We start from the raw sequence: 24,925 nt of genomic DNA, 5'->3' as shown, positions 1-24,925 counted from the left end.
AAATAAACCTGAAATCTGAAAGCCTTGGCAGCATCTCAGATTATCTTTTTTCTTTAAATGGCAGCACTGCTGCTGGTGCAGACCTGTAGAAAGCAGAGACGCAGGGCTACCCCATGTGGTCCAAGTGTCTAGTCTGACTTGCGTTGGCTCTGTACAAGGCTTAAAGAGCCAACGGTGGTTTACTTTAAAATCACGTGAGCACAGAGTGTGGGCCCAAGACGGTGGTACCTATAATTCGCAGTGGCCATGAGGGGTTACAGACTGAAGGGAAAAAGAAGAATGGCATAGGGTACTAGAAAATGGGGAGATCGCCCCCTGTTTGAAAAAGAGTGGAAGAGGAGGTGACCCACGGGATGGTGACCACTGTGACAAACCAGTGAGAGGCTTTGAGGCTGAAGAACACACAGGCAGTGGGCTGTTGGCAATTTGAGGCAAAGAGCCCATGCAGGCTCTGGGCTGCTGGAGATTGTGGTCAAATGACTCACACCAGGCTGCGGACCACAGGAGACTGGCTCGAGGTTAGCTGAAGGGATACCAGGTATCGGAAATGAAATGATAGAGTGTGCCATGGGTGGTTGCTGGTCGTTTCCTGATTGCATCAGAGGTGTGCATCTGGAGCTCTGGATGCTGATTGTTTGGACTAAAGGCTGTGTGGCTGCAGGAGCATAGGAGTCAAATCCACGGACACCCAGAGATTCTGCGGGGACATCTTCTGCTTTTCTTTTTCTGACTAAGGGGTGCAGGACAATTTCTGCCAATAGTGATCTTTGCCTTCCTTAGGGTAGGCTAAAGGAAATTTCATATATTACATGACAATAAAATCATCTGAAATTTTTAGGACTGTGGTTAGCACAATGCTACGACAGCACCAGGAAACTGGTTTCTAATCCGGTGCTTTCTGTGAGGTGTTTGCAGGTTCTCCTCGTGTTCGTGTGATTTCCTCCAGGCACTCTGGTTTCGTCCCACCCTTCAAAGACACAGGGATTGTAGGCGAATTGGTGTATTAGAGGGGTATGGGCTCACGGGACTGTTACCATGCTGGACGTCCTTCCATAAATAGGAAGATGAATGCTGAGGAGTTGGTTAGAACACTTTCCTGAATACATTTGATAAATTCTAAACCATCCAGTCCTTTTACAGCGTGGGAGTCCCAGTCAACATTTGAATTGTTAAAATCACCTACTATTACAACTGTTTCATGCAGCTGCCTGCTATCTCTCTGCAGATTTGCTCCTCCAATTTTCTGATTATTGGGTGGTCTATAATACAACCCCATTAATGTGGTCAGAACTTTTCCATCCTGTGAGCACTTCTGAGACATTTTCCCTGATGAGCAATGCCACTCCTCCCCTTTTCTCCCCCCTCACCTCTATGGACTCTGAAACAACTGAACCCTGCAACATTGAGCTGCCAGTTCTGACCCTCTTGCAACCAAGTTTCACTCATGGCCTTAATGTCATAAATCCATGTGCCAACCACACTCCAAGCTTTCCTACAATATTCCTTGCACTGAAATATATACACTCAAGAACATTTCCACCAACTACAACCCTTTGATTTCTGTCTTTACATGCAGTCCTATCATCTGTTCTGTGACTCTGGTTCCCATCCCTTTTCATATCCAGTTTAAACCCCTCGAAGCAATGTCATCAATGATAAACAATGTCAGCCCATCTCCTTACCTTTTCTCTATTCTTTTGGAACATTTTAATATTTAGTTCTTAGCCCTGGCTCTATAATATCTACATTTATTAAAATTCCCATCATCAACCTCTCTCTGCAAGCTATTTTGGATAAGTTCTATACTTAAAATATGTTGTTGCTTTTAAACGATAGGATAATTCAGCTGAATACAAAGTTCGAAAAACAATTACAATACCTGTAATATTTGTGCCTTCTCTTTCGGAATAATTTTGACATTAGCTAGCCTGTTCTCAAGAACTTCTTCAGTCTTCAGATTACCAGCAGCTCCAGGCAAAGGTGGAAAGTTGGACAATCCTAGTTCAAAGTTGGGTGATGGTGGCTTTGGTGGAGGAGGGGACTGTGTCTGGGATCTCTGCCAAAAAAAATTTAGTTTTAAATGATTATACCTTCTCCTAAAATAGACACTTAAAACCAATCCTCATTCAAACACCATCTAAGAAAGGAAACCACCATCATAAAGTCAGATCAATAAAAATATGGTAAACTGATATTATTTGCCATATCAACATGCACACTGTGTGAAGAATTCTCCCAAATTTTGCAGAAGATGACCCGATAGTACAAGGTGATGAGGGGGATCGATAATATAGATAATAGGATACTTCAACACCACCTAAAGTAATAAGCAAGAAGAGGAGGTTCAAAGGATACAAAGATGAACTTCATCCTGAGGGAGACTAGAATATGGAATATTCAGTTTTCACCCTCAACCTCCAACTCCCACAACCCCCCCCCCCCACCCCCACCAAATGCACCAGAGAACAGTAGGTGGGCTGAATGGAAAGTTCTTGATCCTGGCTTCAATTCCCTTCCTTCTGGTCAGAAATGACCTTTCCAATTGTGAAGTATTCAGAAACGTTTATTACAAAAATGATTTTGTCTTTCCCTCCCTTGGCTTCAAGGATTTTCACCAATTCCTCAATGCTTAATTTCATATTTATTATGCAGATGCTAAACAAACTTCAGCTGCTGGACTTCATACAAGCCCTTGTAATTTCCTGATCGATGTTAATTTTTGTCCAAATCCAGCACATCAATACTGCTGACACATCACAGCTGACAAAAGTTCAGGATGCTGTTAGACACCTACTAAGCAGCAATTAGGGGTGAGCTACAAATTCTTTATCATCAACATCTTCCGACAAGAACTTACTCAAAACTATCTGGGTTGTCTTCAACTCCGCTTCTTTATGCGGATGTCAGATTAAACATCTCTCCTCACAAGGAAAGAGGCTGAATGAACTTGTGATACCTTTGACTAGCAGAGGCTCAAAGACTCCTTTTTTCCCTTTCTTGCACAGAAGAGTAACTGTGCAACCCATGAACAATCAAAGCGACAGTTTAAATGTTCTTTTGTTATTGCTGGAACAATGAAATGTGTTGCTATATGGAATAAATAAGACCGTGGCAATTGAAGAAAATGGACATCTTCTCCAAGACAAGAGAAAATGGTTTTCCTAAATATTGCACAAAGGATTGATTTTGTGCTTTGAATCTGCCATGTTTTCATGAGACGAAGTTCAAATAAAGTGCACTGGATTCTTTTAAAAAATGCCCAGAATACAATGTGAATACTATTGCAAGAATATTCCACAAATTCAAAAATCTTAAAAATGAACCAGAGGCGCAGCTTTAATCTGGGTGCATTTCATTTGGATGTGATTTTAACACATGAAACACATCCAATTAATTTTTGGCAGGGTATAGTTAAATCCTGCATACATCTTCCACAGGAAGACATATGCTTTGACAAAGCTTGGATGATTCAGTTCATATTAATCTGATCTTACCAGAAAAGCCTCAACGTTAATCACCGATACCTAGTCTCAAGAAATGTTAAGCATCAGGAATGAAGTACCATTAAACCACCCAACCTATTTAATTTTAAAATGACTAATACAAAAAACTAAAAGTAGAAAAGTTTTCATAGAATTCAAGTTGATCTCAATTTAATTTCCATGAAAATTCTCCATGCAGTTACCAGAGGACCTAATTACTTAATGGCACATGATAATGAAGCATTGAGATTGATTTAATTAAAAAATGGCTACAATACCTCTGACCTTTAATCAGACCTGATAGAACAAAGCTGAAATGAAGAACTGCACTCTCCAAGTGAGTGGGAGTTATCCTAATTGTTTCAAGTACAATGGGAACTCAAAAACAAAGTTGAAAAGATAGAAAAGCTACAAATTTGTTTTTAAGGAAATAAAACTAGCTTTCCTGGGGGGGGGGGGGGGGGAGGTACTGAAATGGGATTAAATCGAGGTGCCAAGACAAATTGACAGGACAGATTAATTTCCCTCAAAAGAAATTTTCACCTGCATGTTTATTTACAAAATTGAAAACGTTTTTTTAAATGGTGGGTGGAATTCATCTCAATAGCGATGCCCAATGTGAAGGCAGAAACTCGTGTTTCACAAGAACACATGGGCACGAAGCCATAAGCCAAAGGATATGGGCCAAGAGCTGAAAAGCACAATTAATCCAAATCTCTTTCTGCCTAACCTGGGCAAAATAGGCTGGACAGCTTCCTGTGTTGAAGCAAATACTTTTTAAAAATATACAAAAGTTTATGCCAATAAATGAAATTATCAAAGAGCCCAGGCTTATCTTGAAGAAAAGGAAAGTTAGACATAAGGGTCAAAATTATCCATTACCAATCTATTAATGGAATGAGACAAAACTTAAAAGGAGAAGCACATTGAAATATGTGGTATTTTAATAGGCAACAAACTGTCTTGAACTGGCAAGTAGTGTATATAATATAGTGAACAGGAAGACCTAAACTTATTTTTATGAGTGTGGTGTCCGCAAATGGCAGCACTACCGAAATGAGAGACAACAACACAGCACAAGGTCAACCAGTAACTGAACTTTATTTTGAATTCCTTGCGCTACTTGAGAAGCCCACCATTTCCTGTGAAGGGTGCGCTGGCCTGAGGAAGTGACGTCAGTACATCACAGTGTGACTCCCCACCCAGCACCACTGCACTCCGAGAAACGCGCGTCACCAACCGTGGGCTTCTCCTCTGAAGGGGACCCGCACCATCTTGTATCGGACGACTGGGGCAGCAATTCAGCCCATCTAACCGCGTAGTTGCTTGGCCCACAACAACCCCCAGAATCGCTGCCACATTAAGTTACCATGCTGTCTTTGGGCGGACAGCCTCTGTGTCTGACCTGGGGATCCAGGTAGGCTGGTTTGTCCAGATGCGCTGTCTTGAGGTAGTCAATTGTAAACCTATCCTCCTGCCCTCTAATGTCCAAGGTGAAAATGACACTGTTGCACTGCAACACCTTGAATAGGCCTTCATAGGGGCATCGTAAGGGTGTCCCTTGCTGTCCTTTCCGCATGAAAACAAATTTGGTGGACTGCAGGTTTACCAGGATGTGGCAGAGTGGAGAGATGTGTTCGGAAGGTGGCAGATTTATGTCTACCCGTTTGTTCCCTCAGTCACTAGAGGACGTCTAGAGCACTGGGTCGTGGGCCAGGAGGTTTGAAGTGAATGTCCCTTAGGATGGTAAGCAGGGAGCTGTACACCACCTCGCTGATGACACTGGTAGGTCTTTTCATGCTATGTGAATTCCTAACAGCACCCATGGGAGTTCGTCCATCCAATTAGGGCCTTGTCCTCAAGCTTTCAGGGCTGCTTCCAGTGGAAACGTTTGATGAGGTCTTTTGCCTGAGGATGGTAGGCCATGGTATGGTGTAACTGGATGCCGCAGAACTTGGCGTGGTTGGCCCAGAGTGAGGACGTGAACTGGGCCTCCCCGGTCCAAGGTGATGAGGATCGGGACTCCAAAGTGTATGAGCCAAGTGGGTAAGAAAGCTATGGCACGTCTCTGTCACATGTGAGCAGGGTATCGCTTCCAGCCATCACGTAAAACTGTTGATTCCTCTAAATAAAAACTGCATACTTTGGTTCATGGGTAGTGGGCTGAAGATAGCTACGTGCACATGGTCAAAATAGCGCTGCACCTGGTCAAAGCTCTGGAGCGGGGCCTTGGAATGCCTGCTTGGTGCGTTGGCAGTCAAAAAACAAGTTAGCCCACAGAATTACATTGCAGCAGAGGCCATGCCACACAAACTTGTCAGGCAGCAAGCGGACTGAGGGCCGCATAAGGATGTGACTGACTGAATATTTGGTCGAACACCCACCGTCGCCAGGTGGCGGTTAGGATGGGTCTAGGGAAGCCTGTGGACATGTCGCACAGTAAAGTCGTGCTCCCTGGTGAAGGACAGTAATCACTAACTTTCAAGCTGGTGATGGCAGTCCGGTAGGCCTGGACATCTGCATCCTCTGCTTTGTCTTTGGCTAGTTGACCAACATCGAGCCCGCCTGAGGTAGCAGCAATGGCCAGTCTGGACAGCACATCAGCTACCATGTTGGATTTGCCTCTGATTTGGCGAGTATCCATTGTATACTCAAATGTAAGTGTTGTTGTTGTCTTGCCAACCACGGGTCCGAAACCTGGCTTGTGGTCTTTGTAGGCAATGAAAACCTTTTCTTCTAACATGTACCAGAAAAGCCAGGTACAGGACCAACAGTTCACGGTTGAACACGCTGTACTCTAGTTCTGGTGTTCAGAGATGTTTGTGGAAGAAAGCCAGGGGGTGCCACCGTTTAATGACCCACTGATCCAGCACCACGCGACTGTGTCCGATACGTCTATTGTGAGGCCTGGGGGTACGAAGAGTCTGGATGGGCCAAATACGTGGCCTCCGCCTGCCGCTTTGGTGCCTGGAATGCTTCAACAGTTTCGGGTGTCGACTGGACCATCTCGTCGCCAGAGCTGCTCCTGGGAACAAACAATGGTAGAAGTTCACTGTCCCTAGGAATTCCTGTAGGCCTTTGATTGTGCTCAGCCTGGGAAAATGTTGAATGGCTTCACCTTATCCGACAGCAGTGTGTTCCCCTCTTGGGTCACATGGTGTCCCAGGAAATCGATAGCTTCCAGACCGAACTGGCACTTAAGCAGGTTCACAGCGAGTCCAAACTCTTGCAATCTGTTGAAAAGGCGAGTCAAGTGCATCCTTTTTGTTCTGGTGTCAAGCCTGGCGATGAGAATGTGATCCAGGTAGATGAAGATGAAATAGAGGTCCCTGCCAACCTCCATGAGACGTTGAAATGTCTGGGCTGCGTTCTTTAGACAGAAAGGTATACGAAGGAACTCGAAAAGACCGAAAGGTATAATAAAGGCCTTTTCTGGGACATCACAGCCCTGGAGCCTCGCAGCGAAATCCTGACATGTAGGATGGTATATCTGTCTGGGACGATGGCGTCGTTGAGTCGCCTGTAGTTGCTACACGGGAGACAACCGCCAGTGTTTTTCTGGACCACGTGCAGCAGGGACGCCCAGGGTCTGTTTGAGCGGCAGACGATACCCAACGCCTCTATAGCAGCGAACTCAGTCTTGGCTTGATGGAGTTAGTCCTACTGGGGGTCCAGAGGTCTCGATGTGGTGTTGCATGCCATGTGCTGGTTTAGTGTTGTGACGGGTACTTGGCCAGTAGGCGGGCATATTCGTTACAGTCCAGAGTGTGAATTCCAAACAGGAGAAAGAAGCATTGCTGCAGAGTGAAGGGGTATGACTGGAATGTGGCAACATTGACTAAACGGCACCTATTCATGTTCAGCAGGAGCTCATTTGCCTAGAGGAAATCTGCTCCGAGTTGGGCTTGTCATACACTTCCAGTGGAAAACCATGTCCACAGCATTGACTGTGACCAGGCGGGTGCCAAAACTTGGAATGAAGGAACCGTTGGCTGCCTGTAGGGGGAAGGCCCTTGGGATTGTGTTTGAGTTTGAAAAACATCAGCTGAATGAGGCTCATCTCTGCGCTTGTGTCAACTAGGAAATCCCTCTGTTCACTGGTCCCAGAGGTAGAGTAGGCCTTTATGTGTGCCAACTGCCAAGGCCACCATCAGCAGCCAGCCTGTCCATTTTCCACTGCCACACTTAACTTGTCGTTGGGGTACAAACATAGGACACCGCCAAGCATTACTGCCCCATCTGCGGTGGTAGAAACAGTAATCGCTCGTTACTTTGCAGCTGGGCTGTGGCTACTGTTTGGGGGGGGGGCGGAACTGGCACCGCAGATCAGTTGCACATGTATGGACCTCTGTGGCAGGGTGCAGAAAAGTCTGTCTGCTTCTTTGGCTACCAGGTGTTGGATATTGCTGAGGAAACATGCACCGTTGGAAAGGAAGAGGGCCTCAAACAAGAAACAGTTTGTGTGTCTGTCTACCATTTCATGCATGCCTATTGCCCAGACCTTGCATACTCAAGATTCAGATGGCGTGCTCATGTCAGACGAGTTCAGGGAATCAAGGAGGAAACGACAGAATTGTTCATATTTGCACTCCACCGGAGGATTTTCCATGAAGGAGCTTACTTTTACTGCAGCATCCAGGGCACTGACGATGTGCCAGAACTTGGCATCCATTGTGACTTGGCCAGTTGTAACCAATTGGTGGGCTGATTTGCCCAGAAGGGTAGTAAATACATACCCACAGCATTGGTCACAGCTGTTGCGACTGTACAGTAGTAGCATCCTGCATTTTGTCACATTCAAGGTGGGTTCCAAAGACGCTGGAACCATCAGGTTAGCACTGTAACTTTTGCTAACAGCAGCATTACTGAAATGAAAGACGTCCACACAGCACAAGGTGAACCAGTAACTAAATTTTATTTTGAATTCCTCGTGCTTCCTGTGAGGGGCGTGCTTGCCTTAGGAAGTCAGCACGCTGCAGTGTCACTCCTCGTCCAGCACCACGCAACACGGAAGCGGCACTGTCCCCTGGGCAACGCGTGTTCCCAAATGCGGGCTTCTTCTCTGAAGGGAAGGGGGGGTCTGCGCCATCTTGTGTCGGACGACTGGGGTGATGATTTGGCCCATCTAACCGCGCTGTCGCACAGCCCACTACAAGAGAATATTAATTGTATATTCTCTCCTTAAATAGCGAAAGGAATACTGCAAGTTATGGGGGAAAAAATATCACTTTAGTCATGCCCTTATGTTGAAAATGAGCTAAATAATGTCTTATCATTGGATTTTTCCTTCTACAATGTTTTGAAAGAATGTGCCAAGTAGAATGACATTCACCTCATCAATAAATTGGGTTACTATGTCTTTTATAGTACATTGTGAAAACATCGATTAAAGTAGTTAACACTTTTGTATCTGAAAACCAGATTGGAAGAGGCTGGCCAAATGTTTTAGCAAAGACTATTTTCAAGGTGCACATTAAATAGAGGTGAAGGGATTTTTTTTTTTCCATAAGAGTCTTTCGTGTCAAGCCTGGACATTACTGCATGCAGCAGAATAAAAAGAATGAAAAGAATATGTAGTGGTTCAAAAACAAGGTCACCCTTTGGTCTCAACTGGATTCAATATCTGGGCGCTATTTGTTAACTGCCCAGCAAGCTCAAATACATGTATTTTTTCCAAATTGTACGAAATGGCATCAGAAAATATATCTATGCAAGCTGCCACACTGGTGTCCTTTTTCCCCTACCTGATCTGTTGAATGCAATTTCAGCCCCTTGTCACAGGCTTGAGGTTTCTTCAGTTACTGAGCACATCAATTGTCCAGTGTTACCAGTTACACAACATAGCAACAGCAAAAAGGTCAGAAGGAAAGCCATCATCTCTGATATGGTCCAAATTTCCATAGTCTAATAAACATTTTGTTCACTCTCCTTGCGCCAAGCTCAAATTGAAGTATTCAACTGCAAGGAGTCTGTTCATATTGTAACACAACTTGCCTGATAACAGCTTTTAAAATTCAATTTTAACACAGCTTTACTCTTACAAGTCAAAACCATGTGGAATGAAGGGAGATTTCTGGAATGTACTGGATTTGCACAGCAAATTTTAAACAAACCACTATTAAAGGTCTCAAATTATTTCCATCTCTATGAGCTTGTACACGTTGAATAGGACAGTCAAGGTACAGGATGGCAAATTTGGACCACCATCAACAGGCATGCTGCCGAACAAATTCAACAGTGAATAAGAACTTCAAAAACCCCATACCGTAAACTTGTCTTCCCTTTTCTTTCTGTATCCATACAAATTCTTCCTGAAACAAATAATTTCATAAAAACAATTATTCAGAGAAAACACTGGTTTCTACCATAGGTTTCAACATGCCAATTCATAATATGGTTTACTTTTAAGGCTTGCTTTGCATAACAATGCAAATCAGTTGTGACATTGTTTGATTTCTTTAACTGATTCATTGTCAGGTTCAAAACATTCAAACAACGACAATCCCTACTTGGCTATGAATACAGATTGCAATGTGCATGGAGCATAATAATTATCAGCTTCTAATTACAAGGTGACAGTGAAAAGGTGGTGGCACGATAGGCTAACTAGAGCAGGATTTTCAGCAATCCTGGCTCAGGAATATCTGCATTTTGTGTCTCTGACTAAAACCAGAGACAGTGAGTCAATTTAATATTTATGCTTCCCTTATTTTCATTAATCAAACTCACCTTCCTCGACCCATGCTGGGTGATGAATCGGTATTGATTTGCTCCGCAGTCCTGGAAATTCCAAAATCTCTCTTATTATAAGCTGCATTGCTATGGATCCGTGTCCTATTGGGCCCAGCTGGTCGCATCTGTGGACTTCGAACACCATTCAACAGGCGATCCGTTGGAAAATTAAATATCGTTGGGCTCTCTAAGAGTCCTGGTCCACGATCAGCATTCGGCAACGTGGGGCGCAGATGAGATTTGCTGTGGTTCCTGATCACAAATTCAATGTATGATGATTTATTAGTATATGTGATCTTGTTTTTAAGACCACATAACCAAAGGCAGAATATTTAATAACTAATCAGTCTTCCTCAGTTATTGTATTTTTCTGCCCAAAACTAAAAAAAACTGAAGGTGGATGACCAGGAGAGTTCATCATAGAAAACTTCAGGTCTGGTGAGGACTGAAGATGGTAGTAGAACACGACCATACTCCAGCTTTGTTTTGGCTCTCATTCCATTTCCAACCTTTCAGAGATAGAACAGTCTATTGTGACATGATTACCAATGGCATGATCTAGACTAATCTTTTCCACAATTTACTGTTAACAGGTTGAAACAATCACCTGCTATAACAGAATTCAACACCCATCATCTCGATCAAGCTTGCTTGCAACCAGTTGAAGAGGCTGAAGAGCAAGGCTCCACTTAAAGCAATTCAACTGCCTGGCAAATTCGACACTTTCCCGAAAAGCAATGTACAAAATCAAATCCTTCAGCTGAATCTCATTTATCTGCAGCCTGGGACTCAAAAAATGAAACATATCTGTTACAGGTTCAAGGCCAGTATTTATACAACAACCTCGAGTGGGGTTGTGAGTATGGAAAGAGTTGGTTAATCTGGTACTCTAGATGAAAATATTGAATTGTATATTGAATATTGCTTACAAATTCACCAAAATAGCAACATTTGCTACATGTCAAACAAATTGTGGTAAACCTTTTAAAAAAAAAATCACTGCAGATTTAGCACAGCCAATAAATGGCATGTTTTTTTAATAAAAAAATCAGTAATTTATATACACCATTTTGGGACATCCTAGTTGGTCAAATGGCTGGTATGTATGGTTGCAGTTTAAATTGCTTGAGAGTTGCATGTGATATAGACCTCAGCTATTTTGTTTTTTGACTGAGGACTGGACTGAATTTACTACTGGGGATTTGACAGCTGTAGTTGTGCTAAACTACCACTAGGAGACTTTGACAGCTCTCAAAGGCCTGAACTTGCTCCCAGGGATTTGACAGCTGTAGTTGCACTAAGCTACCACCAGGAAATTTTGACATCTGTGAAAGCACGTGAACCATTCATTAGAAGTCCGTGGGCTTGCAGAAGACCGAGTCTGCAGCTGCTAACCTCTCCACCAAAGGAGAGAGGTGGAGGCAACGCTGGACAGTAAAACGTCCAGCACGCTAGTTTTGAGAGAGGTTAGTCGGAGTATGCGGGATGAACTAGTGGCCTCTCTTGTCCCCCTTCCAAGAAGGCTCATGTGCCATAAGGGCACTTGTGAACCCTAAAGAGAGCTTTGGAGGGTCACCAGACCACTCAATATAAGCTGCCCAAAGAAGAAGACTTGTGTGCCAGAAAGGAACTGTGAACCCTAAAGTAGGCTTCGGAGGCGTAAACCTCATATAGTGACCAGGAAGTTCTTGTGGAAATTCCTGGATAAAGGAAGTGAAGGCTGTTTGAATCCCAAGGCAGACTTGTTTCCCTGAGAGACTTGACATGACTGACATGGGTTTTTTTTTTGGTTTCTGGGAATTTTGGTGATTTTCTGGGGCATTTCAGCCTGGACTGTAATAGTCTGGGCTTTTTTCCCCACCCCACATACGCTATATTGATATAGAGTTGTCATTAAGGTTGATGTTCAGGTGTTAATAAATTTATTGAGTTAATTCTATGATTGTTAGTTTGGTTAATAAATTTTGTGTTAAACTTGTTCATTTGTGTGCCTCCTAATTGGTGCTGGGGAGTGTAATACATGGGTGCTCGTCATTCCAAATTGTTTCCCTGAGTTAGCTCAATTCCAGCTCATGTGGTAAATGTTTTAAGGAGAATTTTTTTCCCCCTTCAGATATCTGTAGATCAAATCAGTTCCTGAACAAGTTACATCCTTACATCAGTGCCAACATCTAATTTCCCTGCCAACCAGGAGATTAATGCAGATGGGTAGATCAAAAACATTGTTTCCACTGGATTATTTATGTCAAAGATATGGTTACGTCCCAAATATTTTCAATCTTTTCAAACTTTAACATCTTGAATGACTTCCTCTTCTCATCCCTACCTCAACATTTGTGCTGTAGATGACTACACATACTTGGTTGGAACCAATTGGCTCCTCACATTTGTGGTACAAAGCACGCCTAAAAGCACACCAGATACAAATTGGCATCTAATAATTCTGTGACTATGTGAACATTATTACTTCACTTTAGTTATGTTAATATCAAAGTCAATCCAAAAATGCAGGTCAAATAAACTGAATGTGCGCATATTGCCTATAATTAAAATACTACAGGAAAAATCAACATGAAACCTCGAGAGTTCAAGGTTTTGTATCTAACATCTAATGATTTCTTCAAATCAATCAAATTGCATTGTACTCCTTAACTTGTTCTCCATGTTTTCAATAAAGAACCAATGGATTGGGAGCAAAGTAGCCATAATGAGCAATTTATACACACATTACTCAACTGAATGTCAAAAGCAAATACAGAATTTTCTGGTTCAATTAAATATGAACTTGAGATTCCAACTAAAAAAAATTGGATGAGAACAAAGGAAACAATCAAGGAAATGAGGAGTTTTGAGAAAAGCTTCAAAAGGGATTAACCTCTTTTTTTTGTTTACCACAAAATATTTTGCTAATCCCCAACACCCATTTTTATTGGAGTTAAAATAAAGAATTTGGACAGCATGGTTAGCATAACAATTTAGCGCAATACTATTACAAACACTAAGGAGTTTGCAAGTCTGTGTGGGTTAGGCTGGTAAGAGAATTGATGTATATGGGGGGGGGGGGGGGGCATGGGGTCATGGGTCAGAAGGCCTTTAACTGTGCTGTACGTATAAATTTTTAAAAAATTATATTTAGGAAACAATGGAGGAAACACTTAAAAATGACTAAAATATTCCAGCATGGAATTCGAAGTTATAAAATCTAAGTCTTAACAAGTACATGTTCAGAAATGTTTGCAAGAAAATAAACAGTGAAATTAGAAAGCAAGACATTTATAGACGAGTTAACTTAATGGGTGTCACGAAGAACTATTCCTAAAGATATTGTGGCAAGACACTTTAAGGTAATCCGGCAAAGTCAACATGGTTTTGTGAAAAGGAAGTTATATTTGGAAGAATTTTTTTTTGTGTGGTGCAGCAAATCGAGCTTGCAGCCTTGGAAATCCAGCTAACCCAGGTTCAATCCTGACCTCTGGTGCTGTTTGCAGTGTTTGCTCAGTCATTGTGTAACGATGGAGGATTTCTTCTGATGTCTGAAATTTGACGGGTTAATTAGCCACTCAAAGGTATGAATGAGTGTGGGGAGTGAGTGCCAGTTGATGAAGTAGACAAAGACGATGTGATCAAACAATAACCATGGCTTTTATTAGCAGAAACTCATGGTACAATAATGAGAGACAATAGGTGCATACCCAGTTATACCCAAGGGGAGTGTCCTTAACAGTAGAGATAATGCACAGCCAATGTTAGTACAGCAAGGCTCGCCAGAGGGGAGACAGGCAGCTTGGCAGACATTCACCACAGGGAGAATAAATTAATTTTAGTGCAAATGTATTCTTAGTTTGTTTATCTCAGTTCACCAGAGGACCTGTTTGGTTACATGATTGTAAAGTGGAGTGGAAGCACGATGCTTACATTTCCAACAGAAAGAGGAGCAGCCAACTGTTGAAAAATAAAAAGTTCAGTGAAGGTGGAATTACTTTGGCATTCAAGGGATATTGTTTCCTGTCAGCGAGTAGCCATCAATTGGTCTTTCTCCTCCTAGAAAGATGTCACAAAATCTGGGGATCCTAATGCACGACTCAGAAAATATGAGTAGGTTGGTAAAAAGCAATGAAGGAAGCGAGCATAATATAGATTAATGTTGTGAAGAACTGCAAACTAAGAGGGTGTACTTCATAAGATGTCTGTGTACAACATATTTGTGTAATATAGTGGTCATCTTATTTTATCAAGGATGTTAATCAATTGTAAGTTTTCAAACATTTTCCAGACTGGCACCTAGAACAAACTGGTTGTTTTACAAGGTTAGATTTTTATCTGTTGCAATTTAGTTGGATGAGAAGCAAATTGATTGAAATAAAATCATAAGGGGTCTTGACAGAGTGACACAAAGAATTTATTTCCATGTGTGGGAAAAACATAAAATTATAACTCACCATTTTTTTTTAAAAAAAGGACCCCTATATAAGACAGACAGGCTAAATTTTCTGAGTTATCTCTTTGGAACTCTACCTCCAAGGCAGTGGAGCACAAATAGCTTAAGGCAGAGGAAATTTGAGAGGCTTGGGAGGGAGATATACATGTTGGTAGGTTCATTGGTTGAATCGGTATATATGGCAGCACAGGCTCGTAGGCACAAAAGGCCTGTAACCATGCTGCATCTCCAAATTAAAAAGAAAAATATCAGCCATTGTTATGAAATTAAATAGCAAATTGAGGGCTCAGGGCCATGCTCCCAATTCAAGTGTATTCTTGCTTTTATGCAAATACTAAGAGCTTAAATCCATTGGTAACCTTGCATCACATCTTGAATGATTAGGCAAAAAAACAAAATGGCAAAAGACTCCTGAACATATATTTTTCCCATTTCAGGAGGTTCATTTTCCATCTGTAATTTTCTCCTTCACTACCATGCTATTAACAGCATTTTGTTTTCTATTTTAAAAAAATTCTATGACATGCTGTTGTGTTTCCAACTCAATTTTACATGGTTTTTAAAAAATCAGAAAATCTTACCTGTTTCTCGGATTATATTGTCTGAGTGATGTCAAAGGGGCTGTCGCAGATTTGAAATTTGGGGCTGCAGTAAATCCATTGATAAAGCCAGCATTTGGGAATGGAGACACCTATCCAACAAATTGAAAACATACCTAGTAAATTCAATCTACACAAGTATAGAAAAGCACATAGAATATAGGATGAACAATTCAGAAATAAAGTAGTGAACTTCAATTGCGATACCCTTTTTTTAAAAATTTGAAGCACATACAAATCCAAAGTAATTAGGCCAATTCACTACAATCATAATCAATAAAAGAGATTATGAAGTTACAGTGAGCATAATGCTGTGATGCTTTGCCCTAACATCTTAAAAGAATATCTGAAACAATGAATACAAATTGAAATAGCTTTGCTGACATAGGTCATGTTGCAAAATCCATTGAATATCTTAAAAAGGCAGGCTTCTAAATAAATTTTAAGAATGATTTTCAGTTTCTTGCAGTGCACTGGGTCTGAGATGCCTGCCTTCAAGGACCACCATCATCTGATTATTACACCAGATTGTGGCATTTTCTTTCTTTATTTTTTAAATTGAGTTTTATCAAAAAACAAACAAAAAAGTCAATCAATTGCAATGAAACCTTTGCAGATTTACAAATAAAAAGAAAAAATTCAAACCCACAGCAATCAAGTTAAAATTCATATTCTAAGTCGTGTTAAATCCAAACATGTAGATTTGGCAAGTTTTCAATTACTCCTCTCATTCTCCCACCTCTACATCTGCATTCTTATCAATCAAGTTTACTAAAGGCAGAGATAGATTATCCGTTAAGCATATCTAGCCAAAGGCAATGCAAGCTCTCCAATGTTTATAAACAAGGATAACATCATTGAATGGAAGTTTGACCTTTTTAATCATGATTGAGAATTACAAGCAGCTTTATTGTATGTGTTATTCAGGCAATTCATCTCATACAACTGGTTGCCCAATTATAAAAGAAAACAAGTGAAATTGTGCAAGGTATGGACAAAGTATAAAACCAAGTCCAAGAAATAGAGAAAAGTATAGTTTTAAAAGATAGGATCAGGGCTGTTTGAGATGAGAAAACTACTCAAATCTGGGGTTCCATGTTCTCAAGTACATGCATCTTCTGCCCAATGGAAGGGAGAGGGAGTAACAAAAGAGTACCATTAATTAGGGTGAATCGAGAGAGCATTGCTTATCAAACATCCTGAGTGCTGTATTGATTAGCAAGCAATTTTCACTATTTAGATCATATGCAATTCTACCTGGGAATATTTAACAGAATAATAGGCCAACTGGCCTCTTGATCCCTTCAACACAACTCTATTCTTTCTAGCTGCGCTGGGTGGGTCACGTCTCCAGAATGGAGGACCATCGCCTTCCCAAGATCGTGTTATATGGCGAGCTCTCCACTGGCCACCGTGACAGAGGTGCACCAAAGAAAAGGTACAAGAACTGCCTAAAGAAATCTCTTGGTGCCTGCCACATTGACCACCGCCAGTGGGCTGATATCGCCTCAAACCGTGCATCTTGGCGCCTCACAGTTTGGCGGGCAGCAACCTCCTTTGAAGACCGCAGAGCCCACCTCACTGACAAAAGGCAAAGGAGGAAAAACCCAACACCCAACCCACCAATTTTCCCCTGCAGCCGCTGCAACCGTGTCTGCCTGTCCCGCATCGGACTTGTCAGCCACAAACGAGCCTGCAGCAGACGTGGACTTTTACCCCCTCCATAAATCTTCGTCCGCGAAGCCAAGCCAAAGAAAGAAGATGATTTCCTTCTGATTGAAATGCCTGGCATGCTTTGGGAAATAAAGAATGCAATGATTCATGACCTTCAAGAAAATCCCTCATCTTGGTCTTAAAAGAATAAGAACTTATTCTGAAATGATATCACTTATTTGACAGCATATTAGGAGACAATAGAGGTGTATAATATCATAACAGGAATAGATTGGGTGGAAAGATAGCACCTTTTACTCAGGATAGCAATGGCCAATACCAGAGAACATCTGTTAAAGGGAAGCAAAGGAAGATGTCAAAGGCATTTTTTTAAAAAAGAAAAGTGGATGGCTGGAATGCAATGCTGGGGTGGTCATAAAGATATTTAAAAGACCCTTGTATGGGCACAATGGTGTATGAAAGAGGGTTATGGGCTGTGATGTTGGGAAGGATTATATTGATAATGGAATAGTTTACATAGGTCAGCACAGCAACATGGGTCGAAGGGCACACATTGTGCTGAACTGCTCCATGTTCTAATTCTAGAGCTATCACAAGGAGAAAATACCTTCATCTAACCTGTAAACACTCAAAATTTTGTGCTTTAATAAGATAACCTCTCACTTCTCAACTCCAACAAACATAGGGTCAATCTTTTGAACCTTTGATAAATCAACCTAGTGAACCTCTTCACTGTCTCCAATGTTCGAAGTCAAAACTATACAAAGTATTCCTATTTATTACTAGGCCTATATTAAATGTGCTAGATTTTTAAAATCCTTTTAACGCTTTCATATATCTGGTTAAGAAAAAGGCAAATGGCATTGCTTAAAGTTGATGCTTAACTTACAGAACTATACACATATACCCATAGTTTCAATGGCAAATCTACTCTTCGCTGTTTATTCCAATCTGTTTCAAATTCAGCACGAGTCTACAAGCAAACAAATTGCAGTTTGCCCTGAAATTCTGCAGGTTTAAGGGCACCGTTACGCAATTTCTCCTGTGGATACTGCCAACAAGTCAAAATTCAGTTTTTTTTCTAAAAATGACTAAACTGCAGTCATTCAAAAATGCTGATAATAAAATCATGTTCAAGACGAGCATCCTTTTAGGAAATGTGAGTTCAAGTCTTGCAAACAAAACACAAACTAATGTATTATGGCAAGCTACTCATTCTGTATCAAGCATGATGGAAATCTACAAACTTTTGAAAAGGTAGGTTGAAAGAATAGAGAAAAACTGGTAACTGCCTCAAATTTTCAGTCTTTTAGACATTTCAGGTATTTTGCTAAACCCAGAAATAATCATTGTTACATCAAGTACAGACTCAATGTTGTTTTAACACTTCTGTTAATAAAGCTTCAAAAAAAAAAAACCAAAAAAAAAAAAACCACACTTTGTTGCAGAAAATGATAAAGAGTGCTGTTTAAAATAGACTGGGGAACATTGATGCTTAAAGTACTATACATGCCCGTGTTCGCAAGCCACAAAAGAAAATGTACAGAAGAAGCAGGAAAATAATTTGGAAAATGGTATTTATGGAGCAAGAACAAAAATGTCTTGTTGCAATCACAGTACACCTTGGTGAGATAGCAACCTAAAATACAATTTTGATTTCTATACTTTTCCATACTGCAGTCTGGGAGTACAGGTTCACTTTATGAGACACTGAGCCTATATTTAGATAAATTAGGCAATATTATTGAAAGTCACAAAATTCTTTCAGGCCTAAAAAGGATCGATGAGGGATAACATTTCCTTTGGATGAGGAATTCATAACCAGGGGTCCATGGTCTCAAAGGAAGAGGTCAAATTGAACTGACGTGAGCAGGAAATTTCTTCATTCAATGAGAAGAATTATTGGCACCTTCTATCCCAGAGACTGAGTTCATTCAAAACACATCGATTTCTGGTTATTAAAGAGAACCCTGGGATAAGGGGACAGTACACCTGGAAAATGGGGGGATGATTTTCCATGTGTTTGATAAATGGCAGGGCAGACTGTTTCAGATAGCTCTAATTCTTGTGTTCTCATTTATGGAAGATGATTACTTTTCCAGTTGATTTCTATCTCAGGAAGTTGCTGATCTCAGACCCACTTTAACCCCAGATCATATCCCAAAGCATCCATACCTAATGGAAGAAACTGAGTTGGAAACAATCCAACAAATTCCTATCTGAAGAAATGAAACTTTTTCCCTGAAGAAACAGTAAGAAAGCACAGCATTCAACACGGACAAGCAAATAGTCAGTATTAAAACATTCAATCACAAATCCTTCCAGTAGAAAATCCAAGTTTAAATAGTTTCTCAGTTCCTCCATTTTTGTTTTAATTTTGTAAAAACAAAAAAAAAAAAATCACACTTTATATGTTGATTTTTTTTTCCATTTGTTGAATATTCTTTTCCTTGGGAAATTTAAAAAGATCAGTTGCTAAGTTATACAAAAGCAGCACGCACTTCAACCATTCAAATATTCCAAATACATAATCCTTACCAATGTTGGATCCAGGTAGCTGTGGGTTGTGGACCAGGACTGTGGAGCAAGAAGGCTGTAAAGTGGAAACTGCTGCTGTGGACTGTAGATAGGAGGCACATAAAATGATGTGTACCTCTGCTGAGTGTATAGGTTCATGTCAAGAGGTCTGTAACCATTCTTTGGTAAAAAAGTGTTAATAGCCATCGGCTTTGCTTTTATCCTTGCCTATAAAATAAAAAAGGTCCGGATTCAAGTTAATACTTCACACCACAGGTAGTAAAGAATTGACCAATTAAGCAAATGAATAGGAAACAATTACCTTGATTGGCTTCCCCTGGAAGGTTTTTACTTCTTCGCGAAGATATCTGTATGCCTGCCCAGGTTAAAAAACACATTTAACAGAATTTGGTGAATGATGCACAAGGTGAAGTAGTTATACTCTCCCATTACAAATATCAGCTGTTATGATGAAGAATACTATTCCCATTTGTTATGCCAAATTTCAAGTATTGTGCCATTTAAATTCAAAACTGAACAGCAGATTAGATCTAAATCAGTGCTTTGGTAAAAATAATTGCCATTTAGAGGCGAAGGACAAGGCTATTGCCCCAGAAACATCACAGGTATCAGAAGTGAATTTTAAAAAAATATATAACTCCTTTAAAATACAATTTGGTATATATAGAAATATATATATTTTTTTTAATATACATTGTTGCTGTAATGAAAATGTGGGTTTTGTCAATGAGATTAATTCCATGCAATAAAGGGTTTTCAGTTTAATTTCCTCCATCCCAAAAATCCACCTCATCAGCCACATTAAAAGAGATGGAGAGCAGCACTCTCAGGTACAAGTCGCCCTCTACTGCTGCAACTTGGCACTGCTTTCATTATAACTTATTACTGTCTACTCTGTGAATCAGCGTTTTCTTTTTCCCCTCTTCTGCTGGAACTATTCCGAACTGAAACAGACACTGCCGAACAATGCTTCGTTCCTAGCCAGGCTTCCAATTAGGGTTCAATTTAAACAAAGGTTTAAATTGCTTAATCTGCAAGTGAGCTGCATTAAAAATTGCATCAACTTGTCAAAACTCCCCACATCTTTGTGAGAATAATTGATTTTTACCTGCTGTGCATGAGCTTCTGATTCAAAGGTGATAAACCAATTGTCATTATAGGCAAATTCACAACCCATAAATTTGGGGAAATGTTCTCCTTTAAAGAGTGCTTCTACTTCCTAAGGGGGAAAAAAATAGATGGCTTGTTATTCCACACAGAAATATTCCACAGTCTAGTCCTGGCTCATTGGTTGCACAAAAAAAATTAAGAGCTACTGTAATTGTGCAAGAATTTCTCAAAACACGAAAAACCCATTAAACTTAAATCACTTGAGAGAAGTATGCAGATACATAGGGGCTTGATGCATTTTCCCCAGAAGCTATCATGAAACCAAACAAGTGATAACTTTATGCCACTACTCAGAGCATACCTCTTCAGCTAAGGTAACTAATTGGAGAAACTAATTTAGCATTGCTAAATGACATTGGAGAAATGAAGAAAATCATGCTGCCTGCCCATGTAAAGTATCCCCAGCATTTTCAGTTTTATTCCCTTTTGGCCCAAAATTTGCAGGTGGTTTGCAACTTAGAACTAAAGGAAAATTTTCCACAAGTTGTGGGTAGTTGACCAGTGAAAGGCCTTGCTTAAGATGCATTCAAAGCAGATAGATGGATAGGACATTGAAATGGATGGAGCCAAAAGAGTCCACTGTTCCTCCACTTTGTTTCAATTTGAGAAGTTTAAATTAGATTTCCATACATACTCATACTGATAATTACATTAACAAATCTGTTACAAGGTGAAGAGATGCATCTAATGCATTAAAACTAATTTAATTCCCCAATTATCAAGGATAATTTACCAGCCTAACAATTTAAATTCTTTGTACAATACTGTTAAATTTTAGTGACCTTGAATTCTACTCCAAAGATCACAGGAAGTGGTCAGCATTAAGGATAGAGATCTCAGTTGCCTGCTTTCAGCAAAATTGCTAAAGTTTCAAAAAGTCTTGAGAAACTGAACCAGTTTACCGGTTACCTCATCCAACATGCACTTGTCTGGCTATTATATTGATAGCTTGAGGATTCAACTTGTTGAATTCTCATATAATGCAATTCTTACCTCAATAGGCGTCGACTCTGGTACTTCTCTTAGAATAACAATGCAGCGGTTTTGATTTGGCCTGACCTTCTCTCCCTTCTCATCCACTTGCACCAAAGGCAATGCTAAACAAATTACATAACATTAGTTTCAATGGTTTTATCCGGAATTCAAGGAACCGACAAAAAAAAGTGTAAAACAAACAAGTAAAAGCTACCCAAATTTAAAATTGACGCACCTTTCCGTTAATTCACCAATTAATTATCCAGCATCTATAAATCGACATAGGTGCCAGATATCAGGGGTTTTTAAATTGTACTGCTCAGAAATGTTTAATATTAGACACTTACATCTCAAAACATCAATAATCAAGTCCACATCTGTACTCAGTTTCTTTACATGGTCAAGATTTGCTACAGTCAGTATTGGCACATACTGATCACTATCCATTTGGGAAACAAGGTACATGTCAGTGGCCAGGTTTTCACTGTGGAAGGGGAAAAAAATTTCATTCAATATGAACAAGAATTTTAATTAAAATTTGTACACATTTCTACACTTAACAGCAAGATCACAAATTGTGCGTAGTTGAGTACCAACTCAATACTGCAGAATAAGAAAGGCTACAGCAATGGCTTTAAACAGTGGCAATCCAGTAATCTGGTTACTCCATCCATTCTTCACACCATTCCACATTCTCTTTCAGAAACGCTATATTTAAATTTATCTTCTATTAGTTTATTCCAAGCCCAGCTTGGAAAAATTCCTTCTTTAATTTACTTTGCATTTTTTTTGCAATGTTGCTAGACCCTTGAAAAATAATTGTCCTTCCAAACACTTCAAACTGCACAACCTTTTTTTCCATTTTAAATCAGCATATCGCAATGAAAAGAGCAAATTTAAGAGAATTCAATCAATGGAGGACGTTGAACATACGGACATATCAGTTATTTTGAGTACATAATTTCTGAAGCTTTCAATGCATAACTTATGCAATTTTTTAATAACATTAAAAATCTATTTGTACACCGTTGAATTGTGGGGGTGCTTAGGGAGTAAGCATACCCACAATTTGGTCAATAAACTTTTTTAAAAAATATTGTATTGTTTGCAGCATTAAGCATCTCAATGGTTTCAGCCAGTAGAAAGCAATTGAAATTTATTACAGTGAATACAAAATGTTCCAAAGAAATGAAAAGCCACGATTAGGACTCACCGAGACAAACAGAACTCCAGTGTCTTTTTCAGCAATTCCCTTAGGTCTTCTTGACCAACAGTCTGAGATTCTAATAGAGACTGATCTCCTCCTACAAAGAGTAAAGTTGGTACATTAACAGATTATAGACATCAGACCACATTGAATGTAATTTCATAATAATTTTGATTTTTACATGCACAAAGCCTTCCAGTTACAAGATTGGTGAAACAAATGAAGTTCCATCTCATTTTCAAACATATTACAATGAACATAACTGAAATTGTATTATTTGAAATGGCTTGTATGAACTTGTCAGCAGACAAGTACATACTTTGTTTTGGTCATTACAGGCAAAAATGAAGTTAATAAGACAACAGTAAGCAATTACAAAAATCAAACACTATGTTCTAAGTAAAGATGGTTTGTTCCAATTATACAAAGTCCAAATGAAACTTCATTTAAAAGATTATGTCCAAGTCAAGTCCTGCTATCCAGAGGATATACTTTCAATATACAGAATGCAAAGATTCACCAGAATGATTTCCAAGATGGCTGGCTTGTTGTACAAGGATTGATTAAACAGCATGGGGCCAATATTCTTTTGAGTTTTGAACAATGAGGATCTTGCTGAAATGTATAAAATTCTTCAGGGGCCAGAGAAGTTGGATGCAAAATGTATCTTTTCCCTGACTCGTGTGTCTTTGTGCAAGAGTCAGAAATTCAAAATTGGTGCCAGCTATTTCATCATCCAGGAGGTTGCTGAACTTTCTCTACAATAGCAGGCTGAATATAACAGGTTTCAAGATAGAAACATAGAAAATAGGTGTACGAGTAGGTCATTTGGCCCTTCAAGCCTACACCGCCATTCATTATGATCAGGCTGGTCAGTACCCAGTTCCTGCTTTCTCCCCATACCCCCTAATCCCCTTGGCCACAAGGGCAAATCTAACCTACACTTAAATATTGATAGGGAACCAGCCTCAACTACTTCTTGTGGCAAAGAGTTCCATACATTTACCACTCAGAGAAGAAATTTTTCCTCATTTCAGTCCTAACAAAATTCCCCCTTATCCTTAAACTATGGCCCCTGGTTCTGGTTTACCCCAGCATTGGAAACAACATTCCTGCGTCGGGACTGTCTAAGCCCTTAAGGATTTTATAAGTTTCTATAAGATCCCCCCTCAATCTTCTAAATTCCAGAGAATACAAGCCTAGACTATCCAAGCCTTCTTCATATGCGAGCCCTTCCATCCCTGGTATTAGCCTAGTGAACCTTCTCTGCACCCCCTCCAAGGCAAGGAAGGATATCCTTCCTCAGATAAGGCGACCAAAACTGCCCGCAGTACCCCAGGTGTGGTCTCACCAAGTCCCTGTACAGCTGCAGCAGGATCTCCCTACTCCTGTACTCAAATCCTCTCGCTATGAAAGTCAACATACCATTTGCCCTCATCACCACCTGCTGCACCTACATGCCCACTTTCAACCACTGATGCACTGCAACACCCAAGTCTCGCTGCATCTCCCCTTTTCCTAAACAGATACCATTTAAATAATAATCCTCTTTCCTATTCTTACCTCCAAAGTGGATAACCTCCCATTTATCCACATTATACTGCATCTGCCACATCCTGACCCACTTGCCTAACTTGTCCAAATCACCCTGCACTCTCCTAGCATCCTCCACGCAGCTAACCCTGCCACCCAACTTCATATCGTCTGCAAATTTTGAGATATTGCTATCTGTTCCCACATCTAAGTCATTGATATATATCGTAAACAACTGCAGCCCCAGCAACGAGCCCTGCGGTACCCCACTAGTCACTGGCTGCCATTATGAAAAGAACCCATTTATTCCTACTCTTTGCTTCCTGTCCCTCAACTAATTCTCTATCCACCTTAATTCTATACCTCCTATACTATGCTCTTTTATACGCTAGTCTTTTGTGCGGAACCTCATCAAGCGCCTTACTAAAGTCCAGATATACCACATCCACTGGTTCTCCCCTATCCACTCTACTGGTTACAGCCTCAAAAAACTATTAGATTTGTCAGACATGATTTCCCCTTCACAAAACCATGCTGACTGTGCGATGATACCACTACTTTCCAAATGTACTGCAAT

The 24,925-nt window shown here is 40.4% G+C and overlaps 1 protein-coding gene across 5 annotated transcripts in view; it reads right to left on the bottom strand.

The window, feature by feature from the left end:
• larp4b (La ribonucleoprotein 4B) overlaps window positions 1–24,925 on the bottom strand; it is a 108,085-nt gene that overhangs the window by 32,076 nt on the left and 51,084 nt on the right. For 4 of the 5 annotated variants that reach the window (XM_069914701.1, XM_069914700.1, XM_069914702.1 and 1 more), the window contains 10 exons: window positions 22,822–22,912; window positions 21,956–22,092; window positions 21,627–21,730; window positions 20,572–20,682; window positions 19,765–19,818; window positions 19,464–19,670; window positions 15,234–15,343; window positions 10,212–10,466; window positions 9,748–9,793; window positions 1,880–2,056 (listed from right to left, as the gene is read on the bottom strand). In XM_069914701.1, coding sequence (XP_069770802.1) covers window positions 1,880–2,056; window positions 9,748–9,793; window positions 10,212–10,466; window positions 15,234–15,343; window positions 19,464–19,670; window positions 19,765–19,818; window positions 20,572–20,682; window positions 21,627–21,730; window positions 21,956–22,092; window positions 22,822–22,912 — 1,292 coding nt within the window. The remainder of the gene's footprint in view (window positions 1–1,879; window positions 2,057–9,747; window positions 9,794–10,211; window positions 10,467–15,233; window positions 15,344–19,463; window positions 19,671–19,764; window positions 19,819–20,571; window positions 20,683–21,626; window positions 21,731–21,955; window positions 22,093–22,821; window positions 22,913–24,925) is intronic. The other variant, XM_069914703.1, reaches the window with a different exon arrangement.

The sequence above is a fragment of the Narcine bancroftii genome, chromosome 1, assembly GCF_036971445.1.
Source record: "Narcine bancroftii isolate sNarBan1 chromosome 1, sNarBan1.hap1, whole genome shotgun sequence".
Lineage (NCBI taxonomy): Eukaryota > Metazoa > Chordata > Chondrichthyes > Torpediniformes > Narcinidae > Narcine > Narcine bancroftii.
The sequence above is the reverse complement of the archived record's forward strand: the minus strand, read 5'-3'. Positions and strand labels throughout refer to the sequence as shown.